General features: G+C 38.5%; 1 protein-coding gene and 1 pseudogene across 4 annotated transcripts in view; one reads left to right on the top strand and one right to left on the bottom strand.

Annotated features, from left to right (window-relative positions):
* RBSN (rabenosyn, RAB effector) overlaps positions 1 to 23,070 on the bottom strand; it is a 51,113-nt gene that overhangs the window by 18,235 nt on the left and 9,808 nt on the right. For all 4 annotated transcript variants that reach the window (XM_077116450.1, XM_077116446.1, XM_077116448.1 and 1 more), the window contains one exon: positions 11,263 to 11,403. In XM_077116450.1, the coding sequence (XP_076972565.1) occupies positions 11,263 to 11,284 (22 nt within the window). In that variant the 5' untranslated portion in view covers positions 11,285 to 11,403. The remainder of the gene's footprint in view (positions 1 to 11,262; positions 11,404 to 23,070) is intronic.
* Positions 3,099 to 3,941, top strand: LOC143646041 (mortality factor 4-like protein 1 pseudogene; annotated as a pseudogene).

Below are 23,070 nucleotides of genomic sequence, written 5' to 3' on the forward strand. Positions count from 1 at the left end.
AGTTTTCTAAGGAACAGCTAAACTGTCTTTCATAGCAGCTGTACCATTACACATTCCCACCAGCAGTGCATAAGTCCCAATTTCTCCACATCCTCTCTAACATTTACAGATTCCTGTTTGTTTAGTAACAGCCATTCTTATAGGTGTGAGGTAGTATTTCATTGTAGTCTTGATCTGCATTTCCCTTCAGCTAATGAGAATGAGCATCTCTTCATTTGCTTTTTAGTCATCTGTATTTGCTCTTCAGAAAAATGTCTATTCACATCTTTAGCCCATTTTATAATCAGGTTGTCTGTTCTTTTGTTGTTGAATTGTATGATTTATGTATATAGGACATCAAACCTTTACCCAACACGTGATTTACAAATATTTTCTCCCATTGAGTTGGTGGCCTCTTCATCTTTTTGACAAAGTCTTTTGAAGCTCAAAAGCATTTTTTTTTGAGGAGTTCCCATTTATCTATTTTTTCTTTAGTTGTCTGTAGCTTTGGGTATAAAGTTTAGGAAGCTATCTCCTATTATTAGGTCTTGAAGATGTTTCCCTATATTTTCTTCTATGAGTTTTATGGTACTGGTACTTATATTTAGGTCTTTTGATTTAGTTTGAGTTAATTTTTGTATAGGATGTAAGGTAAGGGTCTTGTTTCATTCTTTTGGCTATTGATATCCAGTTCTCCCATGCTCATTTATTGAAAAGACTATTTTGTTCCAGTTCAGTGGATTTCAGGGCCTTGTCAAAGATCAGTTGACCACAGATTTGGTGGTCTATTTCTGCACCCTCGAGTCAATTCTATTGGTCAATATTTCTATCTCAGTGCCAGGACCAGGCTGTTTTGACCCCTGTGGCTTTATAATAAGTTTTAAAATCAGGAAATGATAATCCTCCCACTTCATTCTTCTTTTTTAGGACATTTTCAGCTATTCAAAGTCTCTTCCCCTTCCAAACAAATAATTAGCTTTTCTAACTCTTCAAAGCAGGTTACTGGAATTTTGATTGGTATTGCGTTGAATTTGTAGATCAATTTGGGTAAAACTGACATCTTAACTATATTTAACCTTCCCACCCATGAGCAGGGAATGTTTTCCCACTTACTTATACATTCTTTGATTTCTTTTAGCAATGTTTTGTAGGGAGATAGCTTCTTAAACTTTATACCTAAAGCACAAGCAGTAAAATAAAAAATAGACAAATGGGAACTCCTTAAGATCAAGTGCTTCTGTGCCTCAAAAAACTGTCCAAAAAGGAAGGGTTAGCTAGCTTAATGGGAGAAAATATTTGGAAACCGCATATTGGATAAAGACTTGATATCCTGTGTACATAGAGAAATTATATACAGATGGGCAGAGGATATGAAATTTCACTTTTCTGAAGAACTAATATAGATGACTAAAAAGTACATAAAGAGATGTTCATTTTCATTAACTGTAAGGGAAATGCAAATTAAGACGACAATGAGATATCACCTCACACCTATAAGAATGGCTGCTATTAAACAAACAGAAAAGTACAATGTTGAAGAGGACATGAAGAAATTGCAATACTTACTCAGTTGGTAGGAATGTATAATGGTGCAGCTGTTGTGGAAAAACAGTTGGGCGATTCCTTAAAAAACACAATTAAATATTGAGTTGTCCTATGACCTGGAAATACTACTACTCGGTATATACCCAGAAGAGCCCAGAGCAGTGACACAAACAGACATTTTGCACATCAATGTTCATAGTAGCATTCTTCACAATTGCCAAAAGATTAAAACAATCCAAGTGCCATCAACTGATGAGTGGATAAACAAAATGTGGTATATACATATGATGGAACATTATGCAGCAGTAAGATGAAATGAGGTCCTGAAGCTTATGACAACATGAATGAACCTTGAGGATGTAATGTTGAGTGAAATAAGCCAGACACACACACACACACAGACACTGTATGATTTCGCTATTATGACTTTGCTAAAGGTAATCTCAGAGGTTACACTGTAGAATATAGTAGAACTAAGAGGTACACAAAAGTTAGAGACAGAGGAAAGGCTGTTCAAAGAGGTTGAATCTTAAAGGGAATGGATAGAAGTAATGGTAACTAATAAGCAGGTTTATAAACAACATTGCCATGTTGAAAGTGAATATGATAGAAAGGGGATGGATAGTGGCATGTATCCCACTGATCAAATCTATAATTATAATTAAGTTCTCACATGAACTATTTCAAAGGTTCAACAGTGGACAAAGAGTCAACAGTAGAGGAATATATGGGGAAAATAAAAAAATGCATGCTATGGCCAATAATTAGAAGGAAGACATCAACAGTACCATAGCACTACGGGGGTGACTAATTGAGGGGAAGGGACAAGTGATAAGGGGTAGTTTTGATTTGATAGTTGGTAATAGCTGGTTCTTTGTCATTATGGGCCAATGAAAATTGACTAAAATTGAGAGCACTGCTGATTGTACAACCAAGTGAGGATACTGTAAGAAATGGTTTATTCTGGACATTATCCATGATGCCCAATAGATGGAGGGGGCCGAAAGATACAATGACTGAAAAGCAAAATGGCTAATGGTGACACATTTATATGATGCAGCTATTAAAAGGAAGGATGTTGAGAGGCACATAACCTTGGGGACAATGTGTTGTGCAAAATAAGCCAGAAACAGAAAAAAAAAAAAAAAAAAACTAATATGCTAAGGTCTACCTCAGAAAATACAAGAAAATGGGAGTCTAGATGGTAAGCCCTTATAAGCAGTTACATTTATTCTGAAGCTATAAATGTATTTCTAGATTCTGAGACACTAAGCTCTATGTGTATCAACTGGTCTTTTCCTGGAACTGTGAGTAACTCTGTGACACCTACGACCCAGAAATGGAAATCGGACCCAGGATGTAGAGTTGGCACTGCCTGACGGCACATCTGACACGAAACTGAGTGGGGTAGACAGTTGGGGGCAGTAGTCACGGGTGGTGGGAAAAGGAGGAGGTGACAAATCACTTATAAATGGTGCCCAAAGTAGGACCCGAAGACTAAATTCCAAGAGGGTGGGTGAATGCTGTGCTTTCTCTGTTTTATGAAGCAAAGTGTGTTGTAAAGGTTGCCATAAAAGACAAACAAGTAAAATACTTTATAAATTACAGTGGTTGGAGTAAAAAGGATGAATGGATTCCAGAAAGCAGAGTACTCATATACAAGGACACCAATCTGCAGAAACAGAGATTCAAAAAAGCCAATCAGGAGCAATACGCAGAGGGGAAGATGAGAGAGACCGCCCCAGGAAACAAGAAAAATTTTAAAGTGAAAACAAAAAGAACAAACAGAAAACATCTGGAAATGGAGATGGAAGAAGTACCAGTGAGACACCTCAGCCTCCTTGGAAGAAAAGGGACTGAGTAGACCCCACTGTTGAAATGAGGAAATGTTCATGAACAGAGTTCAAGTTAAAATAAAGATTCCTGAAAAACTAAAACCATGGCTTGTTGATGACTGGGACTTAATTACCGGGGGAAAAACAGCTCTTTTAATCTTCCTGCCAAGAAGAATGTGGATTCCATTCTAGAGGATTATGCAAATTATAAGAAATCTCGAGGAAAAACAAGATAGTAAGGAACATGCTGTTAATGAGGTTGTGGCAGGGATAAAAGAATACTTCAATTTAACGTTGGGCACTCAGGTACTCCATAAATTTGAGAGACCACAGTATGCTGAAATCCTTGCAGATCACCCTGATACACCTATGTCCCATATGTATGGAGCACCACACCCACTAAGATTATTTGTACGAACTGGAGCAATGTTGGCCTATTCACCTCTGGATGAGAAGAGCCTTGCTTTATTACTGAACTATCCTCATGATTTCCTAAAGTATCTGGCAAAGAATTCTGCCACTTTGCTTAGTGCCAGTAATTATAAAGTGGCTCCAACTGAGTACCACAGGAAAGCTGTGTGAGACTACTGACACTCAACATACATCTGAATCTTTGTTAAAACATTTTTGTTCCTAGCCCTTCTCTTGTTCAAATGATGTACTTTGAAAATGTTAGCATATAACAGAATTGATGTATGTTTGTTTTCTGTTTAATTTTAACCAGAAAATAAAAGGGATTATGCTCCTTTTTTTAAAAAAAATTTTTAAATATAACAACAAACACATTCTTATGAGCATTCTGTTCTACATATATAATCAGTAATTCACAATATCATCACATAGTTGCATATTCATCATCATGATAGTTTCTCAGAACATTTGCATCAATTCAGAAAAAGAAATAAAAAGAAAACAGAAAAAAATTCATACATACCATACCCCTTACCCTCCCTTTCACTGATCACTAGCATTTCAATCTAATATATTTTAACATTTACTCCCCCTATTATTTATTTTTATTCTGTATGTTTTACTCGTCTGTTGATAAGGTAGATAAAAGGAGCATCAGACACAAGGTTTTCACAATCACAAGTCACATTTTGAAAGCTATATCATTATACAATCATCTTCAAGAAACATGGTTACTGGAACACATTTCCCTCCAGCCTCTCTGTTACATCTTGATTAACAAGGTGATATCTAGTTAATGCATAAGAATAATCTCCAGGATAACCTCTCGACTCTTGTTTGGAATCTCTCAGCCATTGATACTTTATTTTGTCTCACTTCGCTCTTTCCCCTTTGGGTCGAGAAGGTTTTCTCAATCCCTTGATGCTGGGTCCCAGCTCATTCTAGGATTTCTGTCCCATGTTGTCAGGAAGGTTTACACCCCTGGGAGTCATGTTCCATGTAGACAGGGGGAGGGCGATGAGTTTGCTTGTTGTGTTGGCTGGAGAGAGAGGCCACATCTGAGCAACAAAAGAGGTTCTCTTGGGGATGACTATTAGGCCTAATTTTAAGAGGCCTGACCTATCCTTTGTGGGGTTAAATTTCATATGAACAAACCCCAAGTTTGGGGACCTAGCCTATTGCTTTGGTTGTCCCCACTGCTTGTGAGAATACCAAGAATTCTCCACTTGGGGAAGCTGAATTTTCCCCCTTTCTCACCATTCCCCCAAAGGGACTTTTATGCTCTTTTTCTTTTCTCTCTTTTTTTTTTCATTTCAAAATTGTTACCAGTGATTCAGTGATGGACAACACAGAGACGTGCTATAGAATGTTTTATGGCCTAATTGACAAGGATGCTTTTGGATGCTGGTGACTCTATTTCTTTGACATTATGCACTTTTATAACGTGTTAATACTATATGACAAAATGTTCTGATTAGTGCCAAATGTTCAATCCAGTGTATATAACACACTCATCCATTTGTATTTTTGGGTTCTTTTAACAGTACTTGAAGTAAAGAGTCTGTTCTAGTCTGCCAAAGCTGCCAGAATGCAACACACCAGAGATGGACTGGCTTTTAATACAAGGGGATCTATTTAGTTAAAAACATATAGCTCTTCAAAGGAAAGGCAACTAACTTCCATCTGAGGTTCTTTCTTATACAGGAAGGCACAGGGCAATCTCTGCTGGCCTTCTCTCCAGGCTTCTGAGTTCCAACAGCTTTCCCCAGGGTGATTCCTTTCTGCATCTCCAATGGCCTGGGCTGAGCTGCAAGTGCTGAGATGAGGTATGCAGAGCTGCTTAGGCTGTGCTGCATTGAGCTCTCATTTAAGCATTCAACCATTAAATCAAACATCATTCACTGCAGCAGGCACTCCCCCTAGCTGACCGCAGATGTAAGCAACAGATGAGGTTCACATGCCATTGGCTCCTGTTCACAGCAACAGAACTAGGTACTTTCACCTGGCCAAATCAACACCTGAACCTAACTATGATAGAGCCTATCCTTTGTAAGTCATCCACATTGTTCCTTAGGCATTTTATCTTTGCTCAGATTGTTGAAGAACAGCGACTCGTCTCATGGTTTTTGTATTTGTGTCTAAACCACATTTTAACATGATTAGACACAATGCATTGTGTAGCTACAGTTTCTAGAAAAGTCAGTCTTTCAGGAATTGTTTTTCAGATCTTCAACAAATTTTTTCTTTTAATTAAAAAAAAACAAAAAGACCCAGAAATGAAGCAGCCCTGAAAGTTAGCATAGCTATATATAATAACAGTTAAAGTCACTGAAAAAGAGATCAGGCCTCAATTCGAGATTAAAAATAAGCCATTCTGGCAGGGTCTAAGGAATTTAGAATGCAGGGTGAAAGAGGATAGTTTATGTACTCTAGACCTTCAGCTACTGTATGAGACCAACGGCAAAGAGCTTTATTATTTCTAGAACTTAAATTTTCTGTAACACATAATCTAAATCAACCTCTCTGGATTGCTTATTTAAACAACTCCAACTCCTTCTGGAATGAGGCCTTGTATTCTGGATAGCTTAATATATCAGGATACATCTCAAACTATGGTGGGCTGATAATTTGAAAAGTATTGGCAATAAAAAATAGGTAATTGAAAAAAATTCTGAAATCTGTTCTACAACTAATTGTTGTGATGTGTTTTGTATATATGCTATTTTTCACAAAAAAGAAAAAAGTTGATTGTTACAATAAATGCACAGCTATATAATGATATTATGAATAACTGACTATATACTTTGGATAATTTACACGGTATGTGAATATATAATTTATATCAATAAATAGTTTTTTAAAAAGTATTGGTAGAGTCCCTTGAGGGTCTGAAGGGGAAAAAAATTATATATATATATATATATATATATATATGGAACTACATGGAATTATATATATATATATATATATATATGGAACTATTAAACTCTCCTATCTGGGAAACCTCAGGTATCCTCTCAATCATTTTGGACTCCCAAGAAAATAAGCCAAGCTCTGTATTTTGAGGCTTGACCTTATGAAATTTATTTCTGTAGGGGAGAAGCTAATACTACCCATAACAATGCCTAAGAGTTGCTTCCAGGTAGCCTCTTCGTTGCTCAGAAGTGGTCTCTCTCTCTCTCTAAGCCCAACTCTGCAAGAAAAATTGTTGCTCTCCCCCTCACATGGTACAAGCCATTCAGGGGTGAAAATCTCCATGACAACATGGGATCTGACTCCTGGGGATTGGTATGGCCCTGGCACCATGGGATTGACAACACCTTCCTGACCAAAAGGGGGAAAAGATGCGTAATAAAACACATCTTTGGCCAAGAGAGATCAAATGGAGTCAAGAGGCTATTCTGGAGGTTACTTTTATGCAGGCTTCAGTTAGAAAGTGCTAACTGCCATTGTTTCCTAAACCTCAATCAACATCAATCACTCCTGTTGACTTAATAGAGTCTGGAGTGTATGAGACTGTATAAAGGTTTCATGCACTAGGTTTACATTCCTACAACATAAATTCCCAGAGGGTTCCTAGGTCAGATAAATTCTGAAACTCAGAGGAACCAGCCTCTCTAAGATTATCAATTTCATCGCCCTCTCCTTTGGTGTGGACACCCCTTCTAACATGAAAATGTCAGAACGGGCATTGCCCAAAGATCCCTATAGACTGGGAGAAGGATTAAAGGAGAAGTGAGAGGTATAACAGAGAAAATAGGATGTAACAAACAAGTATGGCTACTGAATTACTATATTAATATTCCTTCTAGCCTCCAGTGTTTTGAGCAATCAGAAGGAAAAATCTGAGATGCTGGAATGGTAGCCCGTGACAAACTCTGGGATTTGTTCTATAACTACTTATTGAAGTATGCTTTGAAAACTATTGCTTTTTCTTTCTTTGCTTTGTATATATGTTATATTATACAATAAAAAAAGTTAAAATAAAAAAAGCAAGTAAGAATTCTGGGATGTTAACAGTCCTAAGAAAAATTCAAAAACTAGGGAAGCAGATGGAAAGAAATCTATTGAAGTGTTAACTTTGGTTACTTAGGAGGTCACAAAGTACAAGATGTGAGACCTGAGAGTATAGTGGAGAGAAGTCAGGAATGGCGCCAGCCTGAGTTCAAGTTTCAATTCTGACCCACATTGTGTAGCCCTGGACAAGTTACTTAACCTCTCTGTAGCTTAAGAGTATTCATCTGTAAAATGAGTGCAGTAATAGTACCATTAGGGTTGTTATGAGGATTAAATAAGTTTTTATAAAGTCACAAAAACTGGTACATGACTGTTTATTAAATAAAAAAGGTGATAATACTATGGACAATTTTTTTTATTCTCTTCATACTTTCCAAAATTGGAACAATATGGCTTTTCATAAGGATAAAAACAATTCTTTCCAAAATGCCAAAAAAAACAAAGGTAAACACTTACAGATGTCCTTAGAGGAGCTAGTTTAACTGATGTCTTCCTCAGTCCAGCAGCCAAGATATGAGACAAACCTCACCAACAAATTGGAACCAAGTAGCTGGTTGTCTAGTACATCTGAAATATCCCCTGCTCAATCTCACACCTTCTACAAAAATCAATCCTGCACCTCCAGGCCCTCAGCACTCAGGTTCATTTTCTCCTCCCAGTGAATACCTGTTATTTTATACACCCTAAAATATGTGGAATTTGTCTTATACTATACTCTTAACCATTCCACGCATCTTTCTTCCCTAACCATAAAAACATCTAATTAAATTATAGTTCAGAACTCTTATGGGTGACCACAAATATTAACTTCTAGATTTTGCTATCTGCTTGACCTTCCACAATTTGCTACTCCTTTCAGTTGTTCAAATAGGCAAGTTAATCAGAAATGACCCTGATAATCTGACATTAGCAATCATGAAATAAGCTATCACAAAGCTAGTAACAATTCACATGCCTGAAATTTCTCCTTCATGCTTCTACTTGACTTTCATTTATAACTCATAATTACATATGTATAGTATTATTTTTTTATTAATTTTTTAATTTTTTTTTAAATGCCAAAAAACACCAAACAAATGCAAACATTCTTAACTTTTGGTCATTCTGTTCTACATATATAATCAGAATTCACAATATCATCACATAGTTGCATATTCATCATCATGATCATTTCTTGGATCATTTGCAGCTATTCAGAAAAAGAAATAGAAAGAAAACAGAAAAAAATTCATACATACCATACCCCTTACCCCTCCCTTTCATTGATCACTAGCATTTCAATCTAAATTTATTTTAACATTTGTTCCCCCTATTATTTATTTTTATTCCATACGTTTTACTTGTCTGTTGATAAGGTAGATAAAAGGAGCATTAGACACAAGGTTTTCACAATCACACAGTCACGCTGTAAAAGCTATATCATTATACAATCATCTTCAAGAAACACAGCTACTGGAACACAGCTATACATTTTCAGGCAGTTTCCTCCAGCCTCTCTATGACATCTTGACTAACAAGGTGATATCTATTTAATGCGTAAGAACAATCTCCAGGATAACCTCTCAACTCTTGTTTGGAATCTCTCAGCCATTGACACTTTATTTTGTCTCATTTTGCTCTTCCCCCTGTTGGTCAAGAAGGTTTTCTCAATCCCTTGAAGCTGAGTCTTAGCTCATTCTAGGATTTCTGTCCCACATTGCCAGGAAGGTCCACACCCCTGGAAGTCATGCCCCACGTAGACAGGGGGAAGGTGGTGAGTTTGTTTGTTGTGTTGGCTGGAGAGAGAGGCCACATCTGAGCAACAAAAGAGGTTCTCTTGGGGGTGACTCTTAGGCCTAATTTTAAGTAGGCTTGACCTATCCTTTGTGGGGTTAAGTTTCATATGAACAAACCCCAAGACTGGGGGCTCAGCCTATTGCTTTAGTTGTGCCCACTGCTTGTGAGAATATCAAGAATTCAACTTGGGGAGGCTGAATTTTACCCAGTTCTCACCATTCCCCAAAGGGGACTTTGCAAATACTTTTCTGCTCACTGATCAAATCACTCTGGGATTCATTGGGGCATCACTCTGGACAAACCAACAAAATCTCATGTCTTACCCAAGGTTCCATGTACTTATGTTGTTCAACCAAGCTATCTACATAAGTTATATTAGGAAATGCACTAGTCAAAATATAAATTTTGTACCAAATAAACATTTTTTGCTTTAGTCTCACACATAAATTAAAAATTTTAAATATTAATTACCATCTATTTTCAGCACCCTGCAGTAATGACATTCCTTTGTTCTTCCTCATGCAAAAACATTTTTTTAATTTGTACATTTAGTCACTATCTAGTATTATTTTTAAAACAATGTTCTCTTGCTTCATGTCATTCTAGGACAATGCTGTCCAGTATAACTTTCTACAATGATGTAAAGGTTCTCGTTCTCCAACATGATGGCCAATAGCCACACGTGGATAACGAGCACTTGAAATGTAGCTAGTTTGACTGAGGAACTTACTTTTAATTTTATTTAATTTTAATTAATTTACATATGCACATATGGCTAGAGGCTACCATATACACAATGCAGTCCAAGGACTCTCCTCATCCAAAAAGACACCTTCCCTAGTAGCACTATAAAGATATGGTTGATGATCCTGGATAAATGTATCACTCCCTTTCTCAGAGCCTCAGTTTCCTCATATATAAAATGGGAATGAGCATTTCTACCCCACTCTACCTCACAAGGCTTCTGTGAAAGGTAAACAAGGTAATGAATATGAAAGTATGATAAAGCACTGTGCATATCAAAGGAATCATTTATACATTTCCTACTAGAAAAGGCCTTATTATATTAATGGTTGTTATTACCTAACAATTAAAGGATATGCAAAATTAGTACACTGAACTTAGTATGGCATGCTTTTTTTAGTAACAGCTCTGTCGAGATACAATTCACATACCATATCATTTAAAGACTACAATTAAATGGATTTTAGTATATTTACAATTATACAACCACTCACCACAAACAATTTTAGAACATTTTCATCATGCCAAAAGTGTGAATATTTTGAAAGTAAGTAGCTGATGCCATAATTATGCAGTTCAGAAAAGTAAACACAAGCCAGTGCCTCTCATTAAGTGGATAACATTCTATGTGAGAGAAGGGCATTCCATCAGTGGAGTTTAGACATGGGCATCAGAGAGATCAAACTCACATCCCAGTTCTGCAGTTTACTCATAGTGTGACCCTGGGCAGATTACCCTGGGAAAGAGACCACATGTGTTTTCTCTTTGACCTCAATGTAGGACCTGCCACAAAGCAGATGTTCAGCTCTTTCCCTTCCATTTTCTCCCCCAACCAAGACATAAGGTCCATGAGAAGCTTATACCACCTTGGTTTCTGGGTACTACTTTAAAAAGTACTTACAACACAGTAGATGCTCAATAAACATTTGCTGAATGAATGAACAGATTTTCTTACCAAGCTCCTGGGGTTCCCACATGTAAGGATCAACCCCTCCATAGCTGAAAGACTCATATCCTTGGGTCCCTGATTCTACTCGGTCATCGCCTTCTCGTTTCAACAACTTGTTCTTTGCTTTTTTAGCCTTCTGGACAAGACCTTGAAAAATGGAGCAAACAACACAAGTGAATCCATGAGGAACACTCAGTAAACAGTCAAGGGCAACTTCAAAAAACAAGAGTTGACAAAAGAATTATGCTTTGTTTAAAAATGTTCAAGAAATATTTGGATCCCAAATAAAATACAAATATAAGCAAACACTGTATTACAACTACCCCAAATACTCACAAATCAATATGAGCAGAAAGTTAATAGACCAACTTAAAGGCTAAATTATAGTTCACTGCCAAATTTAAGAGCCCATTTAAATAGAAGTCCTAAAATTACATTTGATGACATTTCTGGGAAGATGGCCAGATAGAGTAGCTTGAGCTTAGCCCTGCTTCACAGAAAAGTTAGAGAAGGGACAGGAGGGCGACTGAGGTGGAGATTCAGGAGTGCAGATGACCTGGGAGAGCCTTCTGAGAACCACATGCAGCAGCCATGGTTGCAGAGGCCAAGGAACTGAGAGGTAGAAAGCTGAAGCTTGGCACGGAGGCGCAGATGTGTAGAGGCTCAGAGCCCATGGGAGTGCATGGACAGGAGCCCGGGACTAGGAAATAAGCCAGGCCACATTCTTTGGGCATGCTACCCTCACGCACCCAAACCCAGACATTCACTCCCCCATTCCCCATGCTCCAGGCGCCCCCACCCCATCAGCCCCCAGTGTATGTACCTGCCCCACGTCCCCACCCCAAGTGCAGCCCAACCCACCTCTCCTACACCCCTCCTGAGCACTACCTCCCCCTCCCTGTTCCCTGCAGGCTGTTGCCAGCACATAAAGGCTGCAGGAACTAACCTCCATACCTAGGCGACCCCTGACCCCCCACCCAGCCCACAGTGTCACACAGCCTCACAGCACCCCACCTGAGGTCTTTGCATCCTTTTATGGCACTCTCAGGTCCACGTGTGCACATGGGCTCCAAATCATGTCGTTCATCTCTGGGAACCGCACTTTACAGAAGTCCTAGAACCGCACATGTGCACGGCCCTCACCCATACTTCCTAGCTCTGAGAAAGTGCAGACCTGCACAGCTAGGCCATATCTGCCTCCAATCCACAAAGGCATAATGCCAACCTGCTGCCACAGCTCTACACATGCATATAAAGGGCCCCATGCCTTAGACCATACATGTCAGGATTACGCCCCCGAGACCAGTGCACCCGCACAGCTACATCCTCCCTGGTCCCTGGGCGCCCACATTCACAAGCATGAGGATAACATCCCCAACCTGTACCCATACCTGCACTGAAAGAAATCACCGCACTGAGTGCTCCACCCTGTCCCCTGCTCCCTGCTGTACAACCATTACGCACACAAGGCCTTAGACTACCGAAAGAAATCAACTCCCAAAGTAAATCAATCATGATAATTACATACCACGAAGATAGCAGAAGATCACCAAGCATATCAGATGCAGACAGATATAGCCCTGCCTAATGACCAAATTAAAACACCAGAGGAGACATAGACATTGGAACCACTAACCAAAGATGTTCATACAACTCTACTTAATAAAATAAGTGGGACAGCAAATGACCTAAAGGAGATCAAGAAGACAGTAGAAGAGCATAAAGAGGAATTTGAAAGAATAAATAGAAAAATAGCAGATAGCACAGAGATTAAAGACTCTGTTGACCAAAAAAAAAAACATACTAGAGGTACACAACACCTGATTTGAAGAGAAAGAAGAAAGAATAAGTGATATAGAGGACAGGATAATTGACTTTGAAGACTCAAAACAGCAAATGGCAAAAAAGACAGAAAAAATTAAATGGGAACCAGGGAAATGATAGACAAAACAAAGCACACAAATATAAGAATTATTGGTGTCCCAGAAAGAGAAGAGAGGTGTAACAGGCTAGGAAGATAGCTGAGGATATAATGGGGGAAAACTTCCCAACCCTCATAAAGGACATAAATATACAAGTCAAAGAAGCCCAAAGAACTCCAAGCAGAAAAAAAATCCAAGTAGACTTTCTCCAAGGCACATACTCATCAGTCTGTCAAATTTTGAAGAGAAGCAGAAAATCCTGAAAGCGGCAAGAGAAAAACAATCTACTACATACAAGGAAAACCAACTAAGACTGAGTTCAGACTACTCAACTAGCACCCTGGAGGCAAGAAGGCAGTGGTATGATATACTCAAGATCCTGAAAGAGAAAAACTTCCAGCCAAGAATTCTGTTCCCAGCCCGTTTTTCCTTCAAAACTGAGGGAGAGATTAAAGTTTTCACAGACAAAGGAGTCCTGAAAGAATTTGTAAAGAAGAGACCAGCCCTACAAGAAACACTAAAAGGAATTTTGCTTGCTGAAAAAAAAAGACAGGAGAGGGAGGTATGGAGGAGGGCACAGAATTAAAGAGTACCACTAAGGGTAATTTAAAAATAGAGGAAAAAGAATATATAGACCTGACAAATAAAACAAAAAAGATAAAATGGTGGAATCAAGAAATGCATTTTTATTAATAACTTCGAATGTTAACAGACTAAATTTACCAATTAAAAGATACAGATTGGTAGAATGGATTAAGAAACATAATCCAGCTACATGTTGCTTATAAGAGACTCATCTTAGATACAAGGACACAAATAGACTAAAAGTGAAAGGATGGAAAAAGATTTTCCATACAAGCTGTAATCAAAAGAAAGCAGGAGTACCTATACTAACATCGGACAAAACAGACTTTAAATGTAAAGACCTCATATGAGACAAAGAAGGACATTATATACTAATTAATCGGTCAATTCACCAAAAAGATATAACAACCATGAATGTTTCTGCTCCCAATCAAGGAGCTCTGAGATACATGAGACAGACTTTGGCAAAACTGAAGGGAACAATAGATATTGCAACAATAATAGCAGGAGACTTCAATACACTACTCTCCTCAATAAATAAAACAACCAGACAGAAGATCAACAAGGAAATAGAGAAGTTAAGTAACTTGATAAATGAATTAGACCTAACAGGAATATATAGGTCACTGCACCCCAAAGCACAAGGTTATATATTCTTCTCTAGTGCTCATGGAACATTCTCCATGACAGATCATATGCTGGGGCACAAAACAGGTCTTTATAAATTTAAAAATACTGAAATTATTCACAGCATTTTCTCTGATCACAATGGAATGAAGCTGGATCTCAATAACCACCAAAGAATGAGAACATTCACAAATAATGGAGATTAAGTAACACACTCTTAAACAACCAGTGGGTCAAAGAAGAAATTGCTAGAGAAAACAGTAGCTACCTGGAGATGAATGAAAATGAGAATACAACTTATCAGAATTTATGAGATGTGGCAAAGGCTGTGCTGAGAGGGAAATTCATTGCCTTAAATGTCTATATTTAAAAACAAGAAAGAGCAAAAATAAAGGACTTAGCAGCAAATCTGGAGGAACTTGAGAAAGAACAGCAAACTAACCCCAAAGCAAATAGGAGAAGAGAAATAACAAAGATTAAAGCAGAGATAAATGAATGGGAGAACAAAAGAACAAAGGAAAAGAATCAATAAAGCCAAAAGTCGGTTCTTCGTGAAAATCAGTAAAATTGATAGGCCACTAGCAAGACTGACAAAGAAAAAAAGAGAGAGGATGAAAATAAACAAAATCAGAAATGAGAAGGGGTGCTTACCACAGACCCTGAAGAAATAAAAGAAATCATAAGAGGATGCTATGAACAACTATATGGCAACAAACTAGACAACTTAAATGAAATGGACAAATTCCTAGAGACACACAAACAAGCTACACTGATTCAGGAAGAAATAGAAGATCTATACAAACCAATAACAATTAAAGAAATTCAATCAGTCATCAAAAGTCTTCCTATAAAGAAAAGCCCAGGGTCAGATGGCATCACAAGAGAATTTTATCAGACATTCCAGAAAGAACTAATACCAATCCTGCTCAAACTTTTCCAAAAAATTGAGGAAAAAGGAATTCTACCTAACTCATTTTATGAAGCTAATATCATTTTAATACTAAAACCAGGTAAATACACTGTAAGAAAGGAAAACTACAAGCCAATCTCCCTAATAAACATAGATGTAAAATTCTCAATAAAATATTAGCAAATCAAATCCAACAGCAGATTAAAAGAATTATACACTATGACCAAGCAGGGTTTATACCAGGAAAGCAAGGATGGTTCAACGCAAGAAAATCAGTTAACATAATACAGCACATTAACAAATCAAAAATGAAAAATCACACAATCATCTCAACTGATGCTGAAAGAGCATTTAACAAAATTCAGCATCCTTTTCTAATAAAAACATTCCAAAAGATCGAATCAAAGCTAACTACCTCAATATGATAAAGGAAACATATGAAAAACCGATAGCCAGCATCGTACTCAATAGAGAGAGATTGAAAGCTTTCCCCCTAAGATCAGTTACAAGACAAGGATGCCCGCTGTCACCACTATTATTCAACATTATGCTCTAGCTAGAGCAATAAGTCAGGACAAAGAAATAAAAGGCATCCAAATTGGAAAGGAAGAAGTAAAACTCTTATTATTTGCAGATGATGCAAATAATGCATTGCATCATCTTCCAATACTTGGAAATCTACAGCAAAGTTACTTGAGCTAATAAACAAATTCAGCAAGGTGGTGGGATATAAAATTAATGTGCAAAAATCAGTAACATTGCTGTACACAAGCAATGACCTTGTTGAGGAGTCAGTTAAGGAAAAAATTCCATTTAAAATAGCAACTACAAGAATCAAATACTCAGGAATGAACTTAACTAGGGACGTAAAGGACTTGTACACAGAAAACTACATTAACATTACTAAAAGAAATCAAAGGAGCTCTAAACAGGTGGAAAGACATTCCCTGCTCATGGATAGTAAGGCTAAATATAGTTAAGATGTCAATTCTCCCTAAACTGATCTACAGGTTCAACACAGTACCAATCAAAATTCCAATGACCTACTTTGAAGATTTAGAAAAACTAACTACCAAATTCATCTGGAAGGGAATGAGACCCTGAACAGCTAAAACATCCTAAAAAAGAAGAACGAAATGGGAGGATTAATACTCCCTGACTTTAAAATCTATTATAAAGCCACCGTGGTCAAAACAGCATGGTACTGGCACAAAGAAAAAAGCACTGACCAATGGAATTGAATCAAGAGTGCAGAAATAGACCACCAAATCTATGGTCAACTGATTTTTGACAAAGCCCCCAAATCCCCTGAACTGGGACAAAATAGTCTTTTCAATAATTGGGCATAGAAAAACTGGATATCAATAGCCAAGAGAATGAAAGAGGACCCCTATCTTACACCCTGCACAAAAATTAACTCAAAGTGGATCAAACACCTAAATATAAGAACTAGCAACATAAAGCTTCTAGAAGAAAATGTATGGAAATATCTTTAAGGCCTAGTAATAATAGGCAGCTTCTTAAACTTTCCACCCAAAGCACAAGCAAAGAAAAAATAAATAAATAGGAATTCCTCAAAATCAAATGCTTCTGTACCTCAAAAGACTTTGCCAAAAAGGTGAAGAGGCAGCCAACTTAATGGGAGAAAACATTTGGAAATAAATATTGGACAAAGGTTTGATTTCCTGTGTAGACAAAGAAGTCATACAACTCAACAACAAAAGAACAAACAACCCAATTATAAAATGAGCTAAAGATATGAATAGGCATTTTTCTGAAGAGCAAATACAAATGGCTCAAAAGCACATGAAGAGATGTTCATTTTCACTGGCTATAAGGGAAATGCAGATCAAGACTACAATGAGGACTTCCAGAGAAGATGGCGGCTTAGTAAGGTGCGCGCATCTTAGTTCCTCCTCCAGAACAACTACTAAATAACTAGAAACAGTACAGAACAGTTCCCGGAGCCACGACAGAGACTGGACACACAATGTACCCCAGTCTGGAAAGGCTGGACTGGCTACGAGACTCCACTGCGGTGAGGTCCCCGAGCAGCGCACGCTTCTCCGGGCCACAGCGGCTGGCGGCCGGTGCCCCTCCCTCCCTCCTTCCCGGTCCAGCTGAGAGACTCGGAGAGGCGAGTTCCCGAAGCAGCGGCGGCTGGTGGCTGGTGCCCCTCCCTCACGGGGGGCATCCCGGGCCAGCTGGGAGCTTCGGATCAGCGGTTCCCCAAGCCACGGTGGCCAGTGCCCCTCCCCCACGCGTGGCTTCCGAGGCCAGCTGGGAGCCTCGGATCGGCGGTTCCCCAAGCCGCGGTGGCCGGCGACCAGAGCCCCTCCCACACACGCGGCTTCCCGGGCCGGCTGGGAGCCTTGGATCGGCGGTTCCCCAAGCCACGGCGGCCGGCAGCCGGCGCCCCTCCAACACACTCGGCTTCCCAGGCCGGCTGGGAGCCTCGGATCAGCGGTTCCCCAAGCCGCAGCGGCCGGCGCCCCTCCCCCACAGGCGACTTCCCAGAGGGAAAGGAAAAGAGTCTCCAACAGTAGTAGAGACTGAGTCCAACCTAACACTAATAGTGGCATTAATGAACAACTTCTGACTATTGAAAATAGGCCCTCAGCTCAGGCGAAACTGATCAAGGCGGAAGTCGCCTATTGGGCTAAGGAAAGCGGGCGAAACAGAGCCTTCTGCGGCTATTTCTACGGAGGCTTGGTTGCCTCTGGGCTCAGCGCTGGGATTACACAGGTTGCAACTGCCACAAACGCAGAAACAGGCTGCTTTCAGGGCTCTCTACCACCTGAACCTTCCCCGCGGGAGGGGTGAAACGCAATTCAGGTGGAATCCCTCTCTCAAGGAATTCAGATCCCAGGACTTCACAATTTGAAGCCATTAAAACCAACCTACAACCTTTCCTCTGTCTCCACCACACACCCAGCAGCGAGAGTCTTCCAAAGTTAAAGGAGCCACAACATCTTTTGCTGGTGGGACCCGCAGACAGACAAGCACCACATACTGGGCAGGATAAGAAAAACAGACCCCAGAGACTTCACAGGAAAGTCTTTCAACCTGCTCGGTCCCACACTCAGGGAAATCGGATTAAATGCCCAGACGCCAGCAAAAAATAACAAATCACTCCAGGAAAATTGAAGATATGGCCCAGTCAAAGGAACAAACCAATAGTTCAAATGAGATACAGGAGCTGAGACAACTAATTCTGAATATATGAACAAAAATGGAAAACCTCTTCAAAAACCAAATCAATAAATTGAGGGGGGACATGAAGAAGGCATGGGATCAACGAAAAGAAGAAATGGAAGGTCTGAAAAAACAAATCACAGAACTTATGGGAATGAAAGATACAGTAGAAGAGATGAAAAAAACAATGGAAACCTACAATGGTAGATATCGAGAGACAGAGGTTAGGATTAGTGAATTGGAGGATGGAACATCTGAAATCCAAAAAGAAACAGAAACTATCGGGAAAAGAATGGAAAAATTTGAGCAGGGGCTCTGGGAATTGAATGATAATGTGAAGCGCACAAATATACGTGTTGTGGGTGTCCCAGAAGGAGAAGAGAAGGGAAAAGGAGGAGAAAAACTAATGGAAGAAATTATCACTGAAAATTTACCAACTCTTATGAAAGACCTAAAATTACAGATCCAAGAAGTGCAGCGCACCCCAAAGAGATTAGACCCAAATAGGCGTTCCCCAAGACACTTACTAGTTAGAATGTCAGAGGTCAAAGAGAAAGAGAGGATCTTGAAAGCAGCGAGAGAGAAGCAATCCATCACATACAAGGGAAACCCAATAAGACTACGTGTAGATTTCTCAGCAGAAACCATGGAAGCTAGAAGACAGTGGGATGATATATTTAAATTACTAAAAGAGAAAAACTGCCAACCAAGACTTCTATATCCAGCAAAATTGTCCTTCAAAAATGAGGGAGAAATTGAAACATTCTCAGACAAAAAGTCACTGAGAGAATTTGTGACCAAGAGACCAGCTCTGCAAGAAATACTAAAGGGAGCATTAGAGTCAGATACGAAAGACAGAAGAGAGAGGTATGGAGAAGAGTGTAGAAAGAAGGAAAATCAGATATGATATATATAATACAAAAGGCAAAATGGTAGAGGAAAGTATTACCAAACAGTAATAACACTAAATGTTAATGGACTGAATTCCCCAATCAAAAGACATAGACTGGCAGAATGGATTAAAAAACAGGATCCTTCTATATGCTGTCTACAGGAAACCCATCTTAGACCCAAAGATAAACATAGGTTGAAAGTGAACGGTTGGGAAAAGATATTTCATGCAAATAACAACCAGAAAAGAGCAGGAGTAGCTATACTAATATCCAACAAATTAGACTTCAAATGTAAAACAGTTAAAAAAGACAAAGAAGGATACTATATACTAATAAAAGGAACAATTAAACAAGAAGACATAACAATCATAAATATTTACACACCAAATCAGAATGCCCCAAGTTACGCGAGGAAACACTGCAATTACTGAAAAGGGAAATAGACACATCTACCATAATAGTTGGAGACTTCAATTCACCACTCTCATCAACGGACAGAACATCTAGACAGAGGATCAATAAAGAAACAGAGAATTTGAATATTACAATAAATGAGCTAGACTTAACAGACATTTATAGGACATTACACCCCACAACAGCAGGATACACCTTTTTCTCAAGTGATCATGGATCATTTTCAAAGATAGACCATATGCTGGGTCACAAAGCAAGTCTCAACAAATTTTAAAAGATTGAAATCATACACAACACTTTCTCAGATCATAAAGGAATGAAGTTGGAAATCAATAATAGGCAGAGTGCCAGAAAATTCACAAATACATGGAGGCTCAACAACACACTCTTAAACAACGAGTGGGTCAAGGAAGAAATTACAAGAGAAATTCGTAAATATCTCGAGGCGAATGAAAATGAAAACACAACATATCAAAACCTATGGGACGCAGCAAAGGCAGTGCTAAGTGGGAAATTTATTGCCCTAAATGCCTATATCAGAAAAGAAGAAAAGGCAAAAATTCAGGAATTAACTGTCCACTTGGAAGAACTCGAGAAAGAACAGCAAACTAACCCCAAAGCAAGCAAACGTAAAGAAATAACAAAGATTAGAGTAGAAATAAATAAAATTGAAAACATGAAAACAATACAGAAAATCAATAAGACCAGAAGTTGGTTCTATGAGAAAATCAATAAGATTGATGGGCCCTTAGCAAGACTGACAAAAAGAAGAAGAGAGAGAAAGGACGCAAATAAATAAGATCAGAAATGGAAGAGGAGACATAACCACTGACCTCACAGAAATAAAGGAGGTAATAACAGGATACTATGAACAACTTTACGCTAATAAATACAACAATGTAGATGAAATGGACAAGTTCTTAGAAAGGCATGAACAACCAACTTTGACTCAAGAAGAAATAGATGGCCTCAACAAACCAATCACAAGTAAAGAAATCGAATCAGTCATTCAAAAGCTTCCCAAAAAGAAAAGTCCAGGACCAGACGGCTTCACATGTGAATTCTACCAAACATTCCAGAAAGAATTAGTACCAACCCTGCTCAAACTCTTCAAAAATTCGAAGTGGAGGGAAAGCTACCTAATTCATTCTATGAAGCCAACATCACCCTCATACCAAAACCAGGCAAAGATATTACAAAAAAAGAAAACTACAGACCAATCTCTCTAATGACTATAGATGCAAAAATCCTCAATAAAATTCTAGCAAATCAAATCCAACAACACATTAAAAGAATTATACATCATGACCAAGTAGGATTCATCCCAGGTATGCAAGGATGGTTCAACATAAGAAAATCAATTAATGGAATACACCATATCAACAAATCAAAGCAGAAAAATCACATGATCATCTCAATGGATGCAGAGAAGGCATTTGACAAGATTCAACATCCTTTCCTGTTGAAAACACTTCAAAAGATAGGAATACAAGGGAACTTCCTTAAAATGATAGAGGGGATATATGAAAAACCCACAGCTAATATCATCCTCAATGGGGAAAAATTGAAAACTTTCCCCCTAAGATCAGGAACAAGACAAGGATGTCCATTATCACGACTGTTATTCAACATCGTGTTGGAGGTTCTAGCCAGAGCAATTAGACAAGAAAAAGAAATACAAGGCATCAAAATTGGAAAGGAAGAAGTAAAACTATCACTGCTTGCAGACGATATGATACTATACGTTGAAAACCCGGAAAAATTCACAACAAAACTACTAGAGCTAATAAATGTGTACAGCAAAGTAGCAGGTTACAAGATGAACATTGAAAAATCTGTAGCGTTTCTATACACTAGCAATGAACAAGCAGAGGGGGAAATCAAGAAACGAATTCCATTTACAATTGCAACTAAAAGAATAAAGTACTTAGGAATAAATTTAACTAAAGAGACAAAAGACCTATACAAAGAAAACTACAAAAAACTGTTAAAAGAACTCACAGAAGACCTAAATAGATGGAAGGGCATACCGTGTTCATGGATTGGAAGACTAAATATAGTTAAGATGTCAATCCTACCTAAACTGATTTACAGATTCAATGCAATACCAATCAAAATCCCAACAACTTATTTTTCAGAAATAGAAAAACCAATAAGCAAATTTATCTGGAAGGGCAGGGTGTCCCGAATAGCTAAAAGTATCTTGAGGAAAAAAAACAAAGCTGGAGGTCTCATGCTGCCAGACTTTAAGGCATATTATGAAGCCACAGTGGTCAAAACAGCATGGTACTGGCATAAAGATAGATATATCGACCAATGGAATCGAATAGAGTGCTCAGATATAGATCCTCTCATCTATGGACATTTGATCTTTGATAAGGCAGTCAAGCCAACTCTACTGGGACAGAACAGTCTCTTCAATAAATGGTGCATAGAGAACTGGATATCCATATGCAAAAGAATGAAAGAAGACCCGTATCTCACACCCTTTACAAAAGTTAACTCAAAATGGATCAAAGATCTAAACATTAGGTCTAAGACCATAAAACAGTTAGAGGAAAATGTCGGGAGATATCTTATGAATCTTACAATTGGAGGTGGTTTTATGGACCTTAAACCTAAAACAAGAGCACTGAAGAAAGAAGTAAATAAATGGGAGCTCCTCAAAATTAAACACTTCTGTGCATCAAAGAACTTCATCAAGAAAGTAGAAAGACAGCCTACACAATGGGAGACAATATTTGGAAACGACATATCAGATAAAGGGCTAGTATCCAGAATTTATAAAGAGATTGTTCAACTCAAAAACAAAGAGACAGCCAACCCAATTACAAAATGGGAAAAAGACTTGAACAGACACCTCTCAGAAGAGGAAATACAAATGGCTAAAATGCACATGAAGAGATGCTCAATGTCCCTAGCCATTAGAGAAATGCAAATCAAAACCACAATGACATATCATCTCACACCCACCAGAATGGCCATTATCAACAAAACAGAAAATGACAAGTGCTGGAGAGGATGTGGAGAAAGAGGCACACTTACCCACTGTTGGTGGGAATGTCAAATGGTGCAACCACTGTGGAAGGCAGTTTGGCGGTTCCTCAAAAAGCTGAATATAGAATTGCCATACGACCCAGCAATACCATTGCTAGGTATCTACTCAAAGGACTTAAGGGCAAAGACACAAACGGACATTTGCACACCAATGTTTATAGCAGCATTATTTACAACTGCAAAGAGATGGAAACAGCCAAAATGTCCATCA

The sequence above is a fragment of the Tamandua tetradactyla genome, chromosome 9 (genome assembly GCF_023851605.1).
Source record: "Tamandua tetradactyla isolate mTamTet1 chromosome 9, mTamTet1.pri, whole genome shotgun sequence".
NCBI lineage: Eukaryota > Metazoa > Chordata > Mammalia > Pilosa > Myrmecophagidae > Tamandua > Tamandua tetradactyla.